Genomic DNA, 24,061 nt, shown 5'->3' on the forward strand with positions numbered 1-24,061 from the left:
GGGTGTATTAACTATGTTTGTGGAAAATTTCAGCCAAATCGGTCGAGCGGTTTTTCCATGATTGAGGAACAAACATCCGAACATGCAAACATCCAAACACACAAACCCACAAACTTTCACATTTATAATATTAATAGGATATATATATATATATATATATATATATATATTTTATAGGTATGGGGGGGTGTTGAATGATTTTTTAACATTAGAGCACTGCTAGAGACACTGATAAATCTGGTGCATTTTCGGCCTGCCTATGTTTGCCCTGTATAACTATTAGTAAGTTTTGTTAGTCCCCTGAAGAAGCAAAAGGGGCAAAAAGCGCGTTGGTCGTCTTGGTGAAGGTTGTGGTGTGCATTTATATAGATAGATTAGGGTCACCTGAATCACATGGGGTTTTTCCCTGTGAATACCATTTTGCGCAGTATGCAAATGAGCTCTTTGGAGCAATGGGGTTTTACCCCTTAGGGGGAGTTCACACGGAGGAAAGTGGAGCGCAATCTGGCACGTATACACGTGTCGGCAGGTGACGCGCTCAAAATGCTCCCATTCATTTCAATGGGAGTTATATAGTATAGTATATGCCGCGTTATTTTGCGGCCGTGATTTTGCATCCTAAGGGCCCCTTCACACGGAGTAAACGCGCGTGTATTTTGGCAAAATACACGTGTAAAAATAAGACTCCCATTGACTTCAATGACATTTTACACGTGTATTTTGACGAGTTTTGGGTTTTTTTTACACGTGTAAAAAAAAAAAAAGCCATTGAAGTCAATGGGAGTCTGATTTTTACACGTGTATTTTGCCAAAATACACGCACGTTTACTCCATGTGAAGGGGCCCTACAGCCCATTCCTATGTGAAGGAATGACAACGCCCTCATTGCTCCAAAGATTAATTTGCATATTGACAAACTTGCGATAACTCAGCAATGGAGGCGCTGATTTAAAAGGGGAAACTAGTGGCCGATTCACGTGATTGTTACCAATCTGCAGGGCTGAGCAGGTATGTTGGAGTCTGGTAACATTTTTCTTAAAGTCTTACTACTTTGTAAGCCGCCTAGAACAGAGACACGCACGGTTTATCTTATACTATGTAGACACCACTGACCTGTAAGCTAGTCACTGGTACAAACAACCTAGAAAATGGCTTCTTCTCTTTCACCTTAGCGACATCGCTCTGACGTGACGTCATCTACAGGAGACTCTTGCTCAGCTGTTCACGTTATGTCGAGAAGCCCCGCCCCAAATTGGAAACAACTTCCGGTCAACGAAGCGATGGATCCAGGCGGGCAGGGTGAGGAGGGATCTGGTTTCGGGGTTGTTCTTGGGCGACATTGCTATCTGGCCTTGTTCTTGGCTCAGAAGACGATGGCCATTGCTCTGTATTTTCGCTGGGACAGGCACATTGCTGTGTCACTCATGGTGGGGAATGGCGATGCAGGGAGTCGTATGACAAGAGCTGTTAGTGTGCACCTATAGGGCGGGAGGAGCACTGGGAAATGACAGTCAGTACTGCCGTGTAGATGGTCAGAACTATTGTGTCCCTCCACTGGCTGGGGGGCTTAATATGTCATGTGACATTGGTTGGGAGTACTTCGACATTGCAATGGGGGTTCAGTGTGTGGTGACATTGGTTTGGGGAGTAAGGGCCGTATTATATGACACCGGATGGAGAGGCTGGCAGTTTGTCATGTGACATTGGGAGCAATAGGGTTTACAGATTACCCTGTCATACTGTGTAATGAGGGGTTGTCAGAATATTATCACAACAGCAAAGACATAATGTGCTTGTTGGTGTAATCTGACTGTATGGTATCTAGCAAAGATCTCTGGTGCAGATGAAGGGTGGAAACACATAGGTGTTCATATACACCTCACATCAGCAGCCTATATACCATCAGTAGATCCTTGGTCTAGATCTAATGTGTATGGGGAGGTTAATAATGTTTGGGAGGGCGGTGGGTGTTGAATAAGGTGTTTATTTAACAAAAGCAGAACTTGGGTTGGTGCTTCCATCCTGTATCTACTTGAAATAAATGTACTTACATGAAATTGCATTTCACATCGGCCACCATATCCCCCATTCCCTGGGCATTGCTGTGCCCAACAGAGAGCTCGCCGTGCACCGCCATGAAGCCCAAAACTTGGGGAAAGTAGTACTTCAAGATAAGATTGTGTTGATTTGGTTAGCTAGCCCATTTTCACTTGACTATCCTAATTCATGCTATAAGATGGCTGTGTATCTTCCCATCTTAACCTATCAGCCACTCTGAATACCACTTTAAATTTTTCTTGGGGGGCATCGGCTGTCATGTCATGCCCTAAAGCTAAGAATTGCTATGTTTGGTTTGCAAAGCCCATTTCTGCAAGTCTCTTACACTGGAGGACCAAGCACACTGCCTGACAGCAATATATCCCTGTCCCCCCATATACATTCATGTTCAGCTCAGACAAGTGTGCATGTGTTCTGAATGGTAGAGCCGCTATCAGATACCTCAGATGACAGTTTATGTCCTTGAGGACAAAAGGACTGGGCATGTCGACGTCCCACATGAACAATCCTTCTGTGCCCTGACATATCTCTTTAGTGGAAGATATAGGAGGGTCCCACGAACGTTTCATGGTCAATTAGTCCCTCTGAAATTAGCAGGGTCAGCTGACATGTATCTAATTTTTATGGTTAGCTTAGAGGTTTTCCAGCCTTCTGATACTAAGGACCTATGTTTATACTAGCTGATCATCAAATGTATATGGGAGCCTTGTTAGGATAAGTCAATATCAAATCTGCAAAGGTCCAAAGAACTATGCTTGTTATTGCAGATCAGCCTCATTCACTTGAATAGGACTGAGCTGAACACAGACCACATGACAAACAAATGGGAGGTAATTGACCTTTGAAGTGGAATGCACGGGACTGCGGTAGCGGTCTTTAAGGATATCAATATTATAGTGCTGCAAACATTGGGCGGTCTAGGAGACATGCTCTAAGTGTGACAAAGTGGCCTTGTACGGTGCTTGCATTAAGAGGGTGTTGCTGGCCAACATCAGGGTGTGGTTCTTTGGGTGTTCTCATGCCACGATTACCATGTTATCTTTGAGCAGTCTTTATGTAAAGTTGATGGTATTACTTTAGGAAGCTGAAGTGTATAATGTACCAGGGGAATAGGAAGCATTACACAGTTCCCATAATAATCTATAGTCTGCTCAGTACCGCAATTTGCTGGGTCCTTCAGAAGAAACTGTCCTCTCTTGCTGATAGATTAGGGTCCTCAACTGAGTAGGTTGCCCCTATTTATTAACTCAGGAATCCCTTGTAGGGTGTTTGGAAAAGGGGCTTGCAATCCGAACAATTCTTTAACTTTCAGAAGTTTTGAGAGGGAATGGGTTTGTGAGCTGGTCCTACCATCCATAGGGCACGAGATGATCCCTGTATCTGACATCCAAATATCAGTGACCCTTTAGAAGGCACTTAAAACTAGTTCACTAATCTGTGCCCCGTTTTTTGTCATGAAACTATGACTTTGTTGTTCAGGATGTTTTCTCATCCAGTTTTACTAGAAACCAGTATTATTCAGAAACTGAATATGTTGCGTTGTATAGACATGTATTCACCATGGAATTGCAGGCAAGTGCTATTTAATCAGTATAGTGTAATACTAGTAAAAGTAGAAACCTCCGTCCTTACCCAGATGAGTAGATCATCACTACATTTGCCTGCTGTCATTATAGACATAGACACAGTGGTTACAGATGGGATACAAATAGAGATTTAGTGGCATGTGGTGGATTAAAGTGATTGCTCCTGTGAGCTCAGGGCCCCAGCCAGAGAATCCCAGTGTTCGTGATGCTGGTACGCTGCATTCACATCCATCTGGCCCCATAAGAAGACAAATTCATGAAATTAAAGGGGAAATATTGATCAATTATATAAACTTATTGTGAGAGTTTTATCATGGTTTGCACACCAGTAAACTGGAAAATGACTAAGACGAAAAATTTAAATTGTGGAAAAAATTAATGTAACGTTTTTCACATTTGCACCAAGTGGGATGTGATGAGGAGCATGGTGTGGTGGGGGTCACTGGCCCCACCAGATTTATGATCACTTATGCCAATTTACTAGCATAAATGATTTCTAAAACCTACACCAGCTACAAGTTGGTGTAGGTCTCAGTGTAGGCGCACAGTCCTACAAAGAGTGCACCTGATTTATGGTGCAGGGGATAGGAAGACTGGTGCAGAAAAAAAAAAACAGTTGTCGTAAATATGCCTCTCAATGCTGTTCTTAAAAATATAAAATGTGTTAAAGGGGTTTTCTGGGACTATGATACTGATGTCCTATCCTTATTATGTAGTTAAATTTTCAGATGTTGCAGAATAAGCTACGTGACTTTGTATCCTGCAAAAAACAGGAGATTCTGTACCTTAACTCTCTTAGGCACAAAACCACCAAACAGATGGCTATCTGTTTACATTAGACATCAGTATAATAATAATAATAAAAAAAACTGTTGCTTTCATGCATGTCTGACTTTGTGTCCGTGAAAAAAAAAAAAAAAAAGTTTCACCGCGGAGAGGCGTACGGACACTGGCGGTTTGCTTGAAAACCTATTGAAATTAATGCTTTTTTAAATTGATCGCTGGCAAGCTGTCCCCTATGCAGTTTCTCTGGTGATGAGGCTGGAAAAATGGCGGGCGGACAGGGGCGCAAGTGTGAACGCCCCCTAATGCATTGGTTTTGGCATCCATTGTAATAACTAAGGAACCAAAAAAAAAAAATGATACTTATGCAACTGATATATATGAACGTCCTCTAACTACACACTAGACACTAACCTACAGGCCAAACATAAGGGCATGTTGGTGGTTTTGTCTCCCAAAACCTGATGACCCATTCCCTTTAGGCTAAGGCCCTATGTACAGTCCCACATCAAAAAAGAACTGCAGGATAAACTGTGGCAGCAATGTCTCACGGTTTTTCCCTCAGGACTTTTTACAGCAAGTCCACAGAGGTTTTCTCTGCAGACTTTCTATTTCAATTCCATCCACTTTGCTGTGACTGTAAAATGCTGCATTTTTTTTCCCCGTGGTGTTTATGCCACATGGGCCCTGGCCAAAAACAGTATTTTCATCTTTTTTTTCTTTTTAAAAAAAAAAAAAAGGCTAAAACAGTGTTGGATTCAAGAAAGAGCTGCTGTATGATTTTCACATTATTCCGTGTTTAGAATCCATTCTTGGCTTTGTATTAAAAACCTCTGTAAAGTGTGAATAAGACCTTGGACACATCCATAAAGTGGCAAGGTGAAATGTACTAATATTACAGAATTGTTACACACTGTCACTTGGGGTAGAGGAAGATGATATAACATTGTCCAACATTACTTTGGTTGACAGACGTTAACACAACTTAAATCCATTAGAGAGAAAGTGTTTCCATATCTCATCAGTATTCTACATCCGGTGTACTGTGCTGTCCGTGGCAGTTTCTCCAGGATGAGTCGCCTTCCAGTCCATCTGATGCCTGTTTACAAGTTCAGTAATGTACAGTTACTCCTAGTACCCGGATTCCCCGAAAATAAGTAATCCCCCGAAAGTAAGACATCCCCAAATAATAATAATCTTTCTGCGCAAAGATTGTATGAAGAAAAACATTGCAGCCGGCTGAACACTATGCACAATGTTCTGTGTGCACAGGTATGCCGGCTGCTGATGCCACTCCGATACATTGTATCCTCTGTTCCTGCTGCTGTAGGATGAGCTGTAATGTTTTTCTTCATACAGTCTTTGTGCAGCAAGCACATCTCAATGTAGTGCAGTGGTGGCAGCAGCACACAAAAATAAAATAAGACATCCCCTGAAAATAAGACCTAGTATATCTTTAGGACCAAAATTTAATATACAACACTGTCTTATTTTCGGGGAAACACGGTAGTTGTAGTGATATGGAGGATGTTGAGAAACACATTTGGCACAAGGACCTTTCTTGAACCAAATTTGTGCTTTAAGCATCGACCCAAATCATTTGTTAAAGCTCACCCCAGTTTACTACCTGCTCTAGATTTCCATTCAGGTGCCCGGACATCTGACGGATTTATGAATAGGCTGCAGCCTCTATATACTGGAGCCAGACGGGCAGTTTATTAATGCTGTACGATACACCAGTCTTAATAAATTTGCCCCTGACTGAAATAAAGTATTAATAGGAAACTGGGGCAGATGTACTAATCCTGCCTAATATTCTGATCATTTAAATTTAGACAATTCAAAGATGCACTAAATTTATCTCACTGACTTACATTGGATGATAAATATGGTGCTCATTTGACTTTTTGTCTAACATTACACCATCTATTTTGGAGCAGGTTGCTGCATTTTAAGCCCTTTTCCATCTTAGCCACACTCAAGTCAAGGGAGGCACAAATAGTGTCTAAAATATGGAGAACGTTGTGTGCATCAGATTTTTAATGTCTTAGCAAATTTGTCCCAGAGTATGCCCTACATGTAAAAAAGGGTATATGCATCAACTAATTGGAAAAACTGACAATTCTTCCCTATGTTACCCTCTCCTGCTTCCATCGTGTATCAGCTGAAAAGCTTAGAGGGTCAGAACCCAGTAGATAGTTTAGGGTTGCCGGACTTAAACAGTGTTGTCAATAAGTTCCTCAAGATACCGCCATTTTGTCAGTATGCAAATGAGATCTTTGGATTTTGATTTTTGTGAACCTAGCCTCATATTTGGTGCAGCATCAGTAGATCTATGGAATTGACAAGGCACAATGTAAAAACTACCAGGTTCTGGGTCATACGTAATTGCCTTCATCAATCATATTGTTGTGGCCTCTGCCTGCTTGGTTACACTCACATTACGTTACCTCTCCTCTGGTTTTTCCCATGCAGTGCTTGTGCAAGCTATGTACCGTATATACTCGGATTATAAGCAGAGTTTTTCAGCACACTTTTTATGCTGAAAAAGCCCCCCTCGGCTTATACTCAAGTCAAGAAAAAAAAAATAAAATCTTTTCCACAATTAACCACAGGCCATAAAACCAATAAGAAGCTATTGAAAAAATGTTTTTCCAGTAGCTTATTAGTTTTTGTTGTCTTCTGTAATAATATATAACACTGAAACATTTTAACCAATTGCGAAAGTTTAGGTTAACTCTACTACATCTGTATCAGCTGCAGAGAACACATATAGAGTCACTGCTGCTGAATACTCCAGTGAGTTTGCCATTTCATCCCGGTGTTGTATTCCCTATCCCGGTGTTGGATTCCCTATCCCGGTGCTCAGTTCTGCTATATAATGTCCTCCATGCTGCTATTTCTCTTTGTGTCAGTAACAGAATGAGGCTTGGTTCACATCTGTGCCCAGTCTCAGTACGGGGATTCCGGTCCCCTCTCCGCATTTTTCGACCTTTTCGGGTGGAAGCCATGCGGGCCCCATTATAGTCTATGGGGTCCGCGAGTTTCCTAAGGTAACTGCTTTTTTTAAATGTGGATTAGGTTTATATCCAGGGGGTCCCCAAGCGGACCCCAGAACAGAAACCTGAACGGAAGCACATTTTTTTAATATGTAAAAATAGCGACCACAGCACAACAACATGTGTTTTTCTAAATGTGGTTTTAATAGGATCCAACCATGCCAGCCACATACATCCTTATACAACCTGCAGATGGGAAAACTTTTGAAAAAATAAATGTCGGAGATGGTGTTATTCCTCATGTACACCCACAAAAGCTTATTCTGAAACAACAGGTATACTTTACATCTATGTCCATGCAGCGGGGCTTCAATTTATTTGTATTTCTTGAATGCCATCGGGTGGGGGACTTTTAGAAGCCAAATATTATTTTCTAGTGTCTAAAAATGTAGTTAAGGACAGGAACTGGTTTAAAATAAATATGAGTGGTGGTCATCCTTCTTCCTCCCAAACAGTGACACAGTAAGGAGTTATGGTCTGTAGAAACATAGGGACTCTATGTGCGACTGTACAGGCTCCATAAACATGGCTTTGCTGTGTGCAGTATGTAGTCACCCCTGTCTTTGTGTAGCGTGCAATAAGCTAATTATTGCTAAAGTGTCATTCTTTGTGTGAGCGTTAAACTGGCCCGGTGTCCAAAACTTGGTTTCCTAGGATGTTCCTGTGATTGCCTTTGTTCTGTGTCAGCTCATCTGCAGGACGCGCTTATCTGGCCGCTGCGTGTTTGTGTAGGATGTGTCATTCAGGGAGATTTAATTTCCTTAGTTGCATGGAATGTCTGGCTCTCTGCAAATACATCTAATGATCGTGATCAAATCAGACGTGACTTTGTAAAATAAGACAGGGACAGTCGGCTGTGCAGAGAGGGCCTTTTCCTGTTTGTATGTGGGTAGCTTCCTACTGAGGAGACGCTTCCAAGTTCACGGTCTTTTCCCAGCAATGGCCTAGTGTAATTCCCATCATATTAGTCTTAAAATGATAGTTTTTCTTTGCAAAAATGTATATATTTTCGTGAGCCCAGTGGATGCTCTTCCCCACCCTAGTTCTTCCTTAGAAGACAGGCTGCTGTATGACTTGTGTAATAATTTTCTTAGAATTTGTTTGTATTTGAATGCATAGACTGTCTACCAATAAGTATTTGGACACCTGTGGTAGAATAGAAAAACAACATGTACTCATATTCAATAGTTGGTAGAATCCAGCAGATGCTTCCTTACGGATGGTATTTATCGACACAATACTCCCGGGTGCCTGTTGAAACTCCTGGTGTATGTGAGCCATCGGTTGGGTGCGGTTCTTCTGATTTTTCTCTGGCCAGCACCCGTCGGTCTCTAGTATCTCCCAGTTTCGGGGATATGCTGACTTGGGGCACATTTCGACAATCACCGTTCACCTTCCACTTCGTAATCACATAGGCCACTGTCTATTTTGACTAATTCAATTTGCTTGCTATGTCCCTTAAGGATCGACTATTTCTGTGGTACCCCACAATTACCCCTTTCTCAAAATCGGACAACTCTGAACTTTGTGGCATCTTGCATGCGACTAATGCCAATGCTGTTTCCTACACGATATTTAATGGCGGAAAGTGTGACGTCCATCACGACTGCAGATATCTTAATTTGCATGGGTGTTCAAATACTTTTTGGTAGACAGTGTATAATACGGCAATGTCTTGAAGCATAAGAAAACATGTCAGGCCACATGCAGTTTTTCTTCCTCTTTCTGCTTGTATTATCTCTGCGTTTACACAACCGTCTCCTGCTTGGTCTGTTCTTAGCTTTGTTTGTGATTTATTTGCATTATTTTCGGTTTGCCTTATATTTGCTGCCCCCTTAGTGCACAGAGAGGCAGCTATGAAGTCTACTGCACATGAATATAATACTAGTAGCCCTCATTAACATCCCAGTGTTTCCAGCTAGATTAGAAATCAATTGGTTGCTGCACTTTTGTTATGTATTAAACCTGTAGGACAGCTAGAACTTGGTCAGGATAAGTGCAGATCAACAAAAAACACATTGGGCGCTACTAATTTGCATTGGTCTATCTACACAGACCGCTGCAAACTGAATGTGGGAAGAGCAATCTCTACTGTGATCGTTCCTCCACCATTTGGCTTCATGATTTATGGGCAGTACTGCCTTGGTTACATGGGATGATGTGTTCCCAATAATCTGCATCTTTTATCCTGCCTAATAGATGCGATCAGCTGACCAGTGATTGGTATCACTATTGTTCAGCGCTAGTATTGGCAATAAGTGTTCCTGGATAATAAACCCTGAATACCAGCTATCCTTAGATTTCATACATGATGTGTTTTATCCTACTGTGTTCATGCTCATTTATAGCTATATTAACAGTATTTGGAGACTCATGAGGCCTCTACTACCTTGTCACCTTGCAATATGCAATAGTAATTTTCTTCTAGCTTAAGCCACTAGATGGTACAACAAAGGCTAGGTTCACACTAGTGCTTGGTCTTCATTCGGGGATTCTGTCCCCCATTCCGCTTGAAAAATGTGGAGAGAAAAGTCCTGCAAGCAGGATTTTTCTCTGCATTTTTTTAGGCTGAAACCCAGCGGTCCCTATTATAGTCTATGGGTTCTGCAGGTAACCACTCTTTAAGCGGATTGAGTTTCTGTTTTTCAGGTCCCCAAGTAGACCCAAAGAATGGAAACCTGAAAGCTAGTATGAACCCAGCATTATTTAGTGGTTGACTACTATAGTCAGCCTCTTGCCTGTATTTGCAGAGTAAGGGCCTATTATATAGGGGAAGGGGATATTAGCCCAGTTGGACAGTTGCTTCAAAAGATTACCCACCAGATTCCTCTACCTCTGGCTGGCACCTGTATGCTTCACGCTCTGAATATTCCCTGCTTGCTTGCTTGCTCCCTTCCCTCTGACTCTCCTTCTCCTCCCCTGACAGACATCAACCTTAACTCTCCCAACAAAGGTTTGCTGTCAGACACCATGACGGATGTGCCAGTGGGCCCAGCAGGAACCCGAGTGCCAGCTGATGCTGCAGGAGGAGTGCTGCCAGAGGGCATGACTGAGGCCGAAGCAGAGGAACTGCGTACTGAGCTGTTTAAGGTGCGTTCCATACTGTTATTAATGCTAAGGCTTGTATGCTTAAAGGAGTTTTCCAGGACTTATATATTCATGACATATCTTAGTGGTCTGAATATCAACAACAGCGTTGTACATTGTGCAGGGGCACAGCTCCATTTACCTAGATGGGACTGAGCTGCTGACCAATGAATATGACAAGCGCAAGGGATTAGACAGCATTGCTAGTAGTGAGCGCTACAGCTTCTTCAAACAGCTGCTATGTGAGGCTACCAGGTTTTGATGCTCCAGCGATCATATATTGATTAACTATCCAAATACCAAATAAGACCCCTTTAAAGGAGGGCGCTGCATGTGCTTCCTTCCTTACATTTATAGCTTTTAAGTGGACTTCTCGGCGTAGCTCTTCTGGCAGTCATTTGCTGACATCCATGCATTGAACTGATGTGATAGATTTTGTAAGCTACATACTAAGTATATGGCCAGAAGCAGCCATAGTTTCAGGTTTATGGCCAGAAGCAGGCTGTAGTTCCAGGTGCTACTGCTACAGTAAACTAAGCTTCCGGTCCATACAGTGTTGCGGGGTTACACTTGAATAGGAGAAGGGCTGAGGAATGGTAGGAGCTAGACAAAAAAATTTCCTACTGTGTCAGAATCAGTGGAGTGTCACGGGATGGAAGAGGTGAAAGGCCCTCTTTAAAAAGGGAAGCCTTTTTCACTTTGTAATATCTGCTGTGCATATTATAGACATAATATATTGGGAGCATTATTATACAAGAATGAAATATGTAATAAATAAGCTGTATTTATTTAATGTCCTCCTTTAAATATCTGATATAACATTTGTGGTTATTTGTTTGATCTTTATTCCATAGGTGGAGGAGGAGATTCTTACCCTGCGTCAGGTACTGGCCGCCAAGGAGCACCATGCGGCAGACATAAAGAAAAGGCTGGGACAGACTCCTCTACACCAGCTGAAGCTCAATCTCTCTAAGAGTTTGCATGAAGTCCAAATGTCTAATGCGTAAGAAGATTATTTACTTAGCATTAGTCCTTAAGACTGAGGCCCCACAATGTGGTAACGCAGCTTCTTTTGTTGCAGATTTTGTTGCGTTTTTTTGAGCCAAAGCCAAAAATGGCTACAGAGGGAATGGAGAATATATAGGAAGTTCTTATACTTCTCCCTTCTGCTCAATCCACTCCTTGGTTTGACTCAAAAAACCACAACAAAATCTGCAACAAAAGAAGCTGCGTTTCCGCACCATGGGGCCTCAGCCTAAAGGGTTTTTTTTAGGAATTCTAACATTCCTAAAAATAGGCTTTAGGGGTTCAAACTTCTGGATGGCTGACGATCGATTTTTAGGGTCTGGGTTCTTCATCAGTAGTTCTTCCCTCTGGGTGATATACTGTTCCCAGGCCTACAAGCTGCATACATTTTAAGAGGTTGCTGTACCTGTCAGGGCAATATTTAGAGCTGACTGGTTCATAGCTGTAGCTTACTAACTGGCTTAGGCATAGTAAGATTGTATGTCACCTGAAGGAATAAAGTAGTCATAACCTCTGAACCTGCAGGGTCCACACCCAGTAAGCTGGAAGTATAAGTTTAGTTCCCTCAGGTCTCTATGGCAGGTACACTAGGTCTAACCAGATCCTTAATTGTTACAGAAATGTTTTGCACCCACAGCTTATTTACACTTTGTGGATACTGCAAAATGACTGGATTTTGCCATAAGTTATGAAAATCATGTCAAAGTAACACAGTATGACCGTAATTTGTAAATAAGCCTTAAACTACTATAAAGACATCACTTATTACTCAGCTTTTGATTTAAGTAGCATTAGTCAACAACCTTGACTGACTACTGCATTCCTTAGGTGGAAGATGTATTAAAGGGGTTATCCAAGTTCCTGGGACCTAAGATAGGTCATTAATGTTAGATGGGGGTTGGAATCACACAGGTGCGGCACGGCTCAGAACACTATCCTAAGGATTGGTCATCAGTTTTAAAACGTTGGCTAACCCCATGAACTGGTTCAGGCAGCTTCAGTGTAAGCTGTATTAGTGATGACATGTATATACTACGGTACATTACAAGTCATGAGTGTTTATTTATACATAGAAGAATTATTAAATTCATTGGCTTGCCTTTTAAGAAAACCATGCTGGATCCATTGAAAGCAGCTTCTCTCTCTCTTGTTTTTTTAATTGATGCAATACAAGTCACAAGCTTTGACTGTGACTCAGTGATTGCCGAGGCATGTGTTGTTGCATCATCTGTACCCTGCCTTGTGAGAACACATCTTCGCTCTACCATTATGTTACCCTCACACAGAGCCAGGCTACCTTTGCATGGTACACAGCTTTCTCATTAAGATCCTGGTGTTCATTTTGTTACAGTTACGTTAAAACATCAGAGAAACTTGGAGAGTGGAACGAAAAAGTGCAGCAGTCTGATGTGTGAGTCATTTTGGAGCTGCTGTTTTCCCAGCTTACTGTAGAGGGCGCAAAATCTGCTTAGGGAATGTGAGAGAGAAATGTGTTATGTTTTGTAGCTGGGTCAGTATATGATTGTGGTGTGATAATACTGGGGTCATGTATAAAAAGCATTCTGTAAATGACACTGGACCTGAGACTTGATAAAATGATGACATAGTCTTCCTCAAGGATGTAAGGCTTCATTCACATGAAGCCCATTTTTGGTACAATATATCCAACACTCTGGCAAAAACTGTAATGTGTGAATAATAAACCCAAAGACATGTAGAGAAAGCTGCAAAGTATGTTGCAGTTTCCTAAATTTGCCTTAAAAGACGGTCCTTGAGAGCTGCCAGCTGATGGAAGGGAACCATGTGTTCACTTGCAGGTTCTCCCCCTTAGGGTCCATCCATACGGAGTTTTTTGCAGAGGATTTTGGCTCTGAATCCATGTCAGAATCCACATGGAAAAGACTCCTCCCCATAGAGTTCTATGGGTTCCGCTAGCTTTTTTTTCTGCTAGTGGAAAAAAGCTTCCTTCAGGCGGATTACGCCTGCAAAAACCAACGCAGTCAATGGGAGGCGTAAAATCCACGTGGAATTGGCAAAAACCATGTGGAAAAACTGCTAGCGGTTTTTCCAAGGTCCATGCACTGTGCTGGAGGAAAAAAATATTTCCTAATTCCTGAAGCTGATTTTTTCCTCACCAAAATCCTCGCCAAAAAACTCTGTGTGAATGGACACTTACAGTTTGCTATGTGAATAGAATATAGAGTGGTTTAGAACTTTAAGCACATCTTATAGCCATATTTACTAAAATCAGACACATTCAAATCAATTTTTTTCTGTCTCCCCATCCTTTCTATATGTGCATGTGTGTGGGGAAAAAAAAAAACCTTACACAGAAGTTGGAACTTTATTTTTAAATATTGGCTCCCCTTCAGAGCACCATGGCCCCATTTGATCTCCCCTCTGACTCTCTGATTCACACATTGTATTCCATGTGAACGAGAAATCAGAATCTTAATGCAATCCTATAGAGTCCGATTGAAGCTCTCATAAGAATGCATTGAACATCTGAGTTTTGGTTTACATAGAATATACTAGAAGTCAAGAGCGGAGATCACATGGCGCAACGATTCAAGGCATATTTGCACAGTAAAATGCTGTATGAGGTTGTTTTTTTTATATATATTTCCCTATTTATATGCAGATTTTAGAAGTTGGGGGTTTTAGGAGGGATTTTTTTGTATTTTTTTTTTTTTTTTACATAAAGACCATGAGTCGGTATGATTATGGTTATACCAAATTTACATATATATTTTTGTCATACTACTTTTACTGATACTGCAGAATAAAAGCATATTGTTCGGGGAGAGGGGGAGCCCTTGCACCTCTGTCCCTGGGAGAAGAAGTAGACATGTATTCTTTTCCCCCTGTCCCTTTGGGAAGCTCTGATTTCATTTAGGATGCAGTGGGTGGCTGTGACTGGGGCATGCTTTAAAGTGTAGCTAAAGTTTTAAACTTACAACCATACTCCAGTGAGAAGTAAGGAGAAAAAAGGGACAGAAAATGGATTTCACACTCAATTTCATGGAAACCAGTCTATAGTGTATATTACAACCTTTATTAATGTCACAATTCCTGCCAGAAAGTCAAGTTGTTTCAACGTTGAGTTACGCTTTTACAGTTTTTCTGTGTAACTTGTTTTTTGGAAAATTATGAGAAAATGGTGTTAAAAAGTTAGAATTTGGGTTTTAATTCTCCCTTGTGTCATATGGCACTGTAACCTTTTAATACATGACCCCTGTAGTATGCTGGTATGCCTGTAAAGCTCAGGTCCAAATGCAGTAAAACAGCTGTTTTAACTGCAAGAAGTGTTGAAAAAGTTTGCAGATGCTCTTATGTGGTTAATGCCCACTGCATGTATGAAATGAACTGTATGAGATGAACTCTGCAGCTGCTGCATGTTGCCTTTACCCAGTAGGTTCACACTAGTGTTTGTGTTTCTGTTCTTCGGATCCACTTGGGAATACGAAAAACTGCCTGAAATTGACAGAGAGAAAAGTCCTGCATGCAGGACTTTTCTCTCTACATATTTTAAGCGAAATCTGGGATGGAGTCCCTGAATACTAGTGTGAACCAACCTTTACATGGATCGATTGGTTTGTATTAAAAATATAAGAAAAGTCTGGTGTTTGCTGTTGGATGAATATTGTGTATGCAGGTGATAGGTGGAGGCTTCCCATTTGCTCATGTCCTGGCTTCTCCTACTATACTAACATGCTGCTTAATTTGCTTTGCTAACTTACTACTTAACCTAACATGGCTGGGGTTGACACAGAGTGACGTGCTCTGTATCAGGTTTGGACAAAGCCCAGATGCCAGGTAACCAACAAAATTATTACTGTTGACTGTACTGAGAAAGTCCTTTCTACAACTAATGTAGACTGATTAAAGTCTTCCTTGGCTCCTGAATTGTACATTGTTTTGTCCAGCCCTGGTATGTTTGTGTGTCATATTTTGCACCCTGCTCACTCATTTCTTGCTTTGGTTTTCATTTTTATTGCATCTATTTCAGCTATAAGAAGACTCAGGAGACGCTCTCTACTGCTAGTCAGAAAACGACTGCTGCTTTGTCTACGATGGGTACTGCCATCACCAGAAAACTGGGGGATATGAGGTAAAATATCCTGTACAATATTTAGACCACTTTAGTCAGTTATTATAATGGTCACATCCCAGTTATGGACCTGCCCGACTTATGCCCATCCTTCCTCATTTACATTTTTTCTCTTATTTGTCCAAGGGTAGCTAGATGACTCGTAGTCACTGATGGTTGGACAACCTTCTTCCTGTCTCAAAACCCTTATATTCAAGGCTGCCAACTGTAATATGCTGCCCAAAAATAAGTAATATTAATAAAGTAATTGAGGAATAACTAAAGTGATTTTTTTTCCCTGTGGATTTACTTTTAAAAACTCACATTGAAACTTTCCTATCACAGAACTTTTGACCTTACTGCATCGCTAAGTTTTCTTACGCTGGGTTCACATCAGCGTTTGGTCTACATTCTGAGATTTCTGTCTTCTGCATGCAGAAGACGGAAACGTGTCCGGCCGTAAGTGCCGGTGAGCGCTTTGAGCTCTCCGCGGCGAAACCGTTTTTTTAAACCGGACACAAAGTCCTGCATGTCCGACTTTGTGTCTGGTTAAAAAAAAAACGCTCACCGGCGCTCAAGGCCGGACACTTTTCAAACCCGTTCATTTGAATGGGTTTGAAAAATGCATTCCGTCTCCTGCCCAGTTTCGGGCAGGAGACGGAGACCTGAAAGTGGAGACCCCGGGAGCTGATGTGAACGAGCCCTTAGTAATATTGCAGCCCATCTATGCAGTTGGTGTTATAGCATATGGTATTTTGTACTGTTATACATCACTACTGGTGCATGCAGCTAATTTAGGTAGGGCTGTATCAGGTATTGCAGGTCAACCTTTGTTATTTGAATGCAATACCAGAAACAGCCAATGGACCACAGTGTCACTGTGACCATGGTCACAGATTAGGAAATTCATGGAATTTAAGGGACTTTCTGGCTCCTGAATAGATTTGTAATATTGACGACCTAAGTAATCAGTATTTGATGTATGGGGGTACATCACCTAAATCCTGCACAGATCAGCAGTTCTGGCTGCCTCCAGTCACTGAAAGCTGGTGTAGTGGACCAGGAGTGCAAGCTGGCTGCTTTTATTCATGTAATAGGAGAGCAACTGCAGCCCTATCTACTTTATAACAGTAGTAGCGGGGAATTGCAAAGCCACTCCTATTACTTGAATAGGAGTAAGCTGCATGTAATCTCTGTGCATTGCAGAAGTTTCCTACACCTGGAATCTGCTGGAGTAGCTGATCTTTGCCTGATATCGCAACTTGACAGATTACAGTAGAGAAAATCCATTTGAGAGAAGGAAACCACTTTAAAGTTTTGAAAAATCCATGGTGGGGATCCACCATTGTTTGATTCCAGACAGATTAATTCTCTTGTATTCTATATGTTATCATCTATTGTGTATCTCCTTTAACTTTTATAATGTGTAATTTTCATACACACACACACACACACACTTAAATTAAAAAAAAATATAGAGGAGGGGGCATGACTGGACATAGTTTAGGTTATTGCATACAGGCAAAAGTGTGTAAAAATGAACCTTTGTTATAAATGTGGCACTTGAAGTTTAGTTTTAGGCCAAGTTGTTTTTGTTTCGTTTTTTATACTTATATTAAATTTCAAGGGCTTTCTATTATGTTATTTTAGCTTAGGAATTTCTCACTAACTGACATTTCACAAGGGAAGCTTTCAAGACCACTCAGGTCACTTTATCAGGCATGTTATAAGACATCCTGGCTAAGAGCTTACTTGCACATTATTCATGAAAAAATAAAGCTTGCTCTGCTGGCACATATTGTAGTTGAGTTGACTGGGTCCATGACAAAATGGATCCCTCTGGGATGCATTAAACACATGCCTACGAATAGGAGTGTAACATAGTAACAACTTTCTTACTGATAGTTGTGCCAGAAACAACATAATTGCAAAATGTTTTATTTTCCATTTCTTTTTGAGTATATGTTACTATATTTGAAACCAGGCTTTACTTATGTTGGTACATATATTTTTTGTGCTTATGGGCAAAACACCACTGTCTTTATAAAAAAAAAAAAAAAACAACACAGGGCTATTCATCAAGTCATCGTCAATAGTTGTCAAACTACCTATTGAGGTACATGCATCAAAACTCCTGGAAAGATAAAGCAGAATAGTTACTCATGGCGATCATCCAGATTCCACCTCTCCCTATACTAGGTCCTTTGGGAAACAGTGGGGTGGCTGTCCATGCCACTGAATCAGATCACTCTCTTTACACTAATTGTAGTAGGTTTACCCCACTGGGATCTCTACTGAAATTCTTAGCAAAGGAAAATGGATGCACTAAGTAATTTAAAGGGATTCTACCACTAAAACACATTTTTTTCTAGTTACCACGTCGGAATAGCCTTTAAAAAGGCCATTCGTCTCTTACCTGTGGAAGTGCTCTCCGCCGCGCCGTTCGTTCAAAATACCGGTTTGTACCGGTATGCTAATTAGTTCTCTCGCAGCGATGGGGGCGTCCCCATTGCAGCTCGAAAACTGACCGCAGCGCCGCCTCTCTGGTCTTCGGTGTCCTCCCCTTGCTTCTTCAGCGTACTGTTGGACGCCTGCGCAGTACGCTCTGTTCGGCGAAGATTGCCGAACGTACTGCGCATGCGCGAAATTGCGGTCCCAGCCATAGTGCGGGCACCGCAATTTCGCGCATGCGCAGTACGTTCGGCAATCTTCGCCGAACAGAGAGCATACTGCGCAGGCGTCCGACAGACGCTGAAGAAGCAAGGGGAGGATACAGAAGACCAGAGAGGCGGCGCTGGTCGGTTTTCGAGCTGCAATGGGGACGCCCCCATCGCTGCTCCTGCGATGGGGACGCCCCCATCGCTGCGAGAGAACTAATTAGCATACCGGTACAAACCGGTATTTTGAACGAACGGCGCGGCGGAGAGCACTTCCACAGGTAAGAGACGAATAGCCTTTTTAAAGGCTATTCCGACGTGTTAACTAGAAAAAAAAGTGTTTTAGTGGTAGAATCCCTTTAAAGAAGATCTTTCACCACCCCCATCAATTCTGGTTGTTAGCATCTTTGAATAGGCGCCGCTCACTAATTCCAGCACAGTTGAAATTTCCTTTCTAGCCCCCACAATTCCCAAGTAACAAGCACAGCACAGTTAGTTTTGGTGCCTGATGTGCTACTTAAAGTGTAACTTCCGATTTTATTTTATTTTTATATTTGCCACTGTGTCACAGAGTTTTTGGAGACCATTTTTGCAATATACTTTATTGCCTTATCTAAATTACTTTTTATTATAAAACAGGCTGTAACCTTCTCACTAACAACCTTCTTAATGAGCTATTACTAGGGAAAGTCCAAACACATTTGTATTGTAAATATGCAGAGTTGAAGCATTTACCAAAGGGGGCGTGGTCACTTGAAATGGCTCTAGCTCCACTTTTATACCACCTAGATCAGGGTTAGGCAACCTTTTTTGTTCGGTGTGCCAATTTAAATTAAAAAATCAAAGATGAGGTCCTCGGAGTGCCGGTCAATAATTGTAAAGCTGACGACACCTACACTAAAGTCATATAGCATAAACATAGGGGTGCTGTCATTCTGTGCTCCCAGCCACATGCGCTTACCACTATTTGCCTGGATATACATGTTCTTTTCCATTAGAAGCAATGTAAGTACATGCGTAACCCACAATTAGTGGTAATGTATGTGACTGGGAGCAGAGTGAGGTAACACCTGTAAAGACCTGACACACAATGCACCTGGATGCTGCATCCAGTCCTCGGCTGTTAGTAACTTCAGTTTTCTGTAAGTGAAACGCAGATTAATTTCAGTCACTTTTAGTTCCTGGCGGTGCAGTAACCGCAAAACCCCAGCCAGGAATTAATGGGTGTCACACTTACACCAAAGTGACCGCACTGGTGCCCAGGAACTGGCTATAATTGCATCTAGTTACAGTGTCACCACCCAATAGAATCACACTAACACTACCACGACACATAAGACTGACCCCCACAATCACAGGCTTCAAGAAGGCCCTGAAGACTCACCTATTCAGGAAGGCCTACAACCTCCAATAACACTATCACCACACTGCCATCTGTACAGTCTCCCCCTCTCCTTCTGTCTCTACCCCCCCTTCCCTCATAGATTGTAAGCCCTCGCGGGCAGGGCCCTTTACCCCACTGTGCCAGTCGGTCATTGTTAGTATTATATCTACCTGTATATTCTGTGTATTGTGTGTAACCCCCAAATGTAAAGCACCATGGAATTAATGGTGCTATATAAATAAATAATAATAATAAATAATAACATTAAGGCTCATTACACAAGGCACATTACAAGGCACATTACAAAAATGCACCTTTTTCTGTTGCAGATTTAGCTGCGGTTTTTTTTCCGTCAAAGCCAAGAATGGCTACAGAAGGAATGGGAAATACCGTATTTTTCGGACTATAAGACGCACTTTTTTTCCCCAAAATTTTTGGGGAAAAGAAGGGTGCGTCTTATAGTCTGAAGGTGGCGCCTGGCATCCGCTGTAATAGAGAGGCGGAAGCCGGCAAGTGATAGACGCCATTACAGGTGCCGGGGCCTGAGACATCGCTACGATCCTCTGCCCTGCATGAAGCCAGCAGCGGCAGGGGCTCCTCCGTGCCCCCGCCGCTGGCTTCATGCAGGGCAGAGGATCGTAGCGAAGTCTCAGGCCCCGGCGTCTATCCCTCCCCGGCATCCGCCTCTCTAGTACAGCGGATGCCGGGTCAGTATCCGTGGCCCCTTCTCCCCCGGGGCCGGTCCCCACTGGCCCCGTACCTGTAAAGTTGCAGGCCGGCTCCTGCGCGGCGATATCGCAGGAGCCGACCTGTTCGGGTGACAGCCGGGAGCCTAATGAGGCTCCCCGGCCTGTCACGGCTATATTAGTATTGCGGCTGGTCTCTATGACCAGCCGTAATACTAATAGACAGAATGTCCCATAGACGGCAATACAGTTGTATTGCCGTCTATGGGACTTGCGATCAAGTGACCGCAGGTTCAAGCCCCCGGGGGGGGAATAAAATAGTAAAAAAAAAAAAAAAAAAGCTTTAAAAATATGAAATAAATAAAAGTTCTAAATCACCTCCTGTTTTTTTTTCAATACAAGGTGATCTAAGCAATAGATATCCCCCAAAATGGTATAACTAAAAATTACAGCTGGCCCCGCAAAAAAAACGCTCTATGCATCCCCGTACAGCTGCAGGGTCACCTGTCAATGTGGCCTTGCAGCTGTTGCAAAACTACAACTCCCATATATTAAATATTTTACCAGTTTTTGCTTCAAAATTTTTTTTCCCTATTTTCCTCCTCTAAAACCTAGGTGCGTCTTATAGTCCGAAAAATACGGTATATAGGAAGCTTCTTAGGGAGCGTTCACACTACCGTCATAGTCCGACAGGTAGTGTCCGCTGCTAGTGTCTGTTCAAAATCTGGCACGGACATTAGGAGCGGACACTAGCTGTGTCTGTGACACTTTTCATTCATTTAAATGGTGATCGGGTGCGTTCTTTTGCACTCCGTGCCTGTCCTTAACTGTCCGTTTGTAAAGATGTCCGACTTTTCAAGCGGACAGCAAAACCTGACATGTAGATTTTGCTGTTTGCTTGAAAAGTCGGACATCTTTACAAACGGACAGTTAAGGACAGGCACGGAGTGCAAAAGAACGCACCCGATCGCCATTTAAATGAATGAAAAGTGTCACAGACACAGTTAGTGTCTGCTGCTAATGTCCGTGCCAGATTTTGAACAGACACTAGCAGCGGACACTACCTGTCGGACAATGGCGGTAGTGTGAACGCCCCCTTATATGTCTCCCTTCTGCTCAATCCACTCTTGGCTTCGGCTCAAAAAACACAGCAAAATCTGCAACGAAAAAAAGCTGTTTCTGCAACGTGGGGCTTTAGCCTAAGGCCGGGGCCCCCATGTTGTGGGAACACACCTTTTTTTTGTTGCATATTTTGCTGCGTTTTTCTGAGCCTAAGCCAGGAGTGGATTGAGCAGAAGGGAGACGTATATGAAGCTTCCTATATATTTTCCATTCCTTCTGTAGCCATTTTTATCTTTGGTTGAAATAAACCGCATCAAAATCTGCAACAAAAACACTGCATTTCGGCAACGTGGGGCCTCAGCCTTATGCCTCCTGCACACAAATGGCACGGATGTAGTTTTCACTGACCTACATGTTAAAAATGAATTGACAGGGCCACAAATGCAGACAGAAATAGGGTATGTATAGGACATGTATAGGACAGATATAGGACATGCTCCATAATTTTTAGTTCTTCGTTTTGGCCAAGATACACAGCCACAAAAGATGGCTGTATATATGGGTCAATTGAAATGTATAAGTCTGTACTCTTATCCAAAGTTGTGGATAAAAAGTCCAGTCATGTACATTACAGCGTAGTAACTCAATGTGCCTCATATTAATAGCAGTTAACCCCATCATGTCCCTCACATTAACCCCCTATGTGCTTTACATAAGGGACACTGATATGTGAGCCACATGGAGGTAATAAGTGAATATCTTCATTATATAGATCCCTTATTAGTACCTCCATATGTCTCACACCTCAGTAACCCTTATGTGAGCCACACAGGGGTTAATGTGAGGGACATGATGGGGTTAACTGTTATTAATGTGAGGCACATGGAGTTACTAAAACTAAAGTAATAACCCCAAATGCCTGACATTAATAAGAATAGTTAGTAACACACATATACCTGGTGTTTTTACTTTCACTTTGCTTCCTCTCCTCCTCAGGGCTGCAGACGGCAGGAGCTCCTCACATGTAGCAGCAGGTCCAGGGAGCCCTTATCCTGTGCAGTGAGAGGCTCACCTCTGATTGGTGGCAGGGAGAGAAGGGGGCGTGTCCTACACCTCAGCTCTAGCAGAGCACTGAAGGGACGCTCTCTCTCAATTTAGTGCATGAAGGTTGCGGGCTGGCTGGCGTGCCGACAAAATATGCCTCGCGTGCCACTCTTGGCACGCGTGCCAGGGGTTGCCGTCCCCTGACCTAGATGATTCTGGTATCATAAGAAAGCGGAGATGCCAAGATTTAAGAACTAGCTGTAACAGGACCTGAGATATCACTAGTTAAAAAAACAGTCAGGAATTTGAACTTAATATGCAACAGCTCATGTTACTTATAAAATCAGATTCCCAGCTTTCATATGATACTAGAATTTTTCTAGGTGGTATAGAATTGGAGATGCAACCATTTGAAGTGACCATCCCCCTTTGCTAAATGCTTCAGCTCTATGTACTACATTGAGTACAAGTGTACAAACTCCTGGTAATGCTTAGTTAGAACATTGCTAATGGGAACTTTTTACAGCCTGTTTTCTATTAAAAGGAAGTATGATAGATTAATAAACTATATTACTAAAATGTTCAAGTGGAGGCGTGATTCAGAGCTCCAAACAGAGGCAGCCAGAGCTCAGAATCGCACTCCCTGCCTGATACAGCATTGGTTGTTCAGGAATGGTGAGAGCTAGAGAGAAAATTCCATCTACCAGAATCAGTGGAATGACATCTATTAATTGATGCAAAGAACTGGACTTGTTGGAGGTGGTGAAAGGTCCTCTTTAACACACCAGGGTCCTCAAACGTTTTACTGTAAACTATAGACATTTGTTCGGTTGTTTTGGTAATGATTGCTTCGTCCTTATATGCATTGTTTGCACTGTAATATACTATGTTATGCCATGTTAATAGACTACCTTTTGCTTGCTCTAACAAAACAAATCTGTTTCCCTGCTGACACACTCCAGCCTGGTTATGGCTAGAGCAGCTTTTGTACCCCTGGAAATGATCGGAGGGTAAGAGTCTGTGTGTGCCTTGAGGTGCTCCTTCTCCTCCGAATCAGCTGTTCACCGTTCTTTAAATTCTGTATCTATCACAGTAACATCCAAAGCTGCTGCTCAAAGGGGACAAACGGACTGGTTATGAAAATCAAACAAGAGGCAACCTAAAGAAATGAGATTGATAGTGGGATTGACTAATAGGAATCTAAAGTGTATTGGTCAGTTATAAAGCAGGAGCATTAAATTTAATATAGCTAGAAACCATTGGCATGAAAATTAAGCAAGTAAATGGTATTCATCATAAACCTTCTGGTGTTTTGTTTCTTCAGCTCTTGTGCAGACCTGTGCATAGTTACAAGTTTTGTATCCTGGTGTGTCACTCTTTTCCAGATGTTGACTGTGTCTAGTCTTGCAATAAGAAATAGAGTAATATAAGAATGCTGGGTGATACGGTAACCCTGGAGGGACGGGTCTGCATAGGAGCTTTAAACACAGAACTGCTCATTATCAATCAAGAATGCAGCAGAGCAATAAAAAATGTGAA

General features: G+C 42.2%; 1 protein-coding gene across 11 annotated transcripts in view; it reads left to right on the plus strand.

Moving 5' to 3' along the window:
* Window positions 1–1,240: 1,240 nt before the first annotated feature.
* Window positions 1,241–24,061, plus strand: part of TPD52L2 (TPD52 like 2) — a 31,851-nt gene continuing 9,030 nt past the window's right edge. For 4 of the 11 annotated variants that reach the window (XM_075276903.1, XM_075276904.1, XM_075276906.1 and 1 more), the window contains exons 1-5: window positions 1,247–1,299; window positions 10,413–10,576; window positions 11,428–11,576; window positions 12,951–13,010; window positions 15,609–15,710. In XM_075276903.1, coding sequence (XP_075133004.1) covers window positions 1,281–1,299; window positions 10,413–10,576; window positions 11,428–11,576; window positions 12,951–13,010; window positions 15,609–15,710 — 494 coding nt within the window. In that variant the 5' untranslated portion in view covers window positions 1,247–1,280. Of the gene's footprint in view, window positions 1,300–10,412; window positions 10,577–11,427; window positions 11,577–12,950; window positions 13,011–15,608; window positions 15,715–23,484; window positions 23,533–24,061 lie in introns of those variants that run through there. The other 7 variants (XM_075276908.1, XM_075276911.1, XM_075276912.1 and 4 more) reach the window with 5 other exon arrangements.

The sequence above is a fragment of the Leptodactylus fuscus genome, chromosome 6 (assembly GCF_031893055.1).
Source record: "Leptodactylus fuscus isolate aLepFus1 chromosome 6, aLepFus1.hap2, whole genome shotgun sequence".
Lineage (NCBI taxonomy): Eukaryota > Metazoa > Chordata > Amphibia > Anura > Leptodactylidae > Leptodactylus > Leptodactylus fuscus.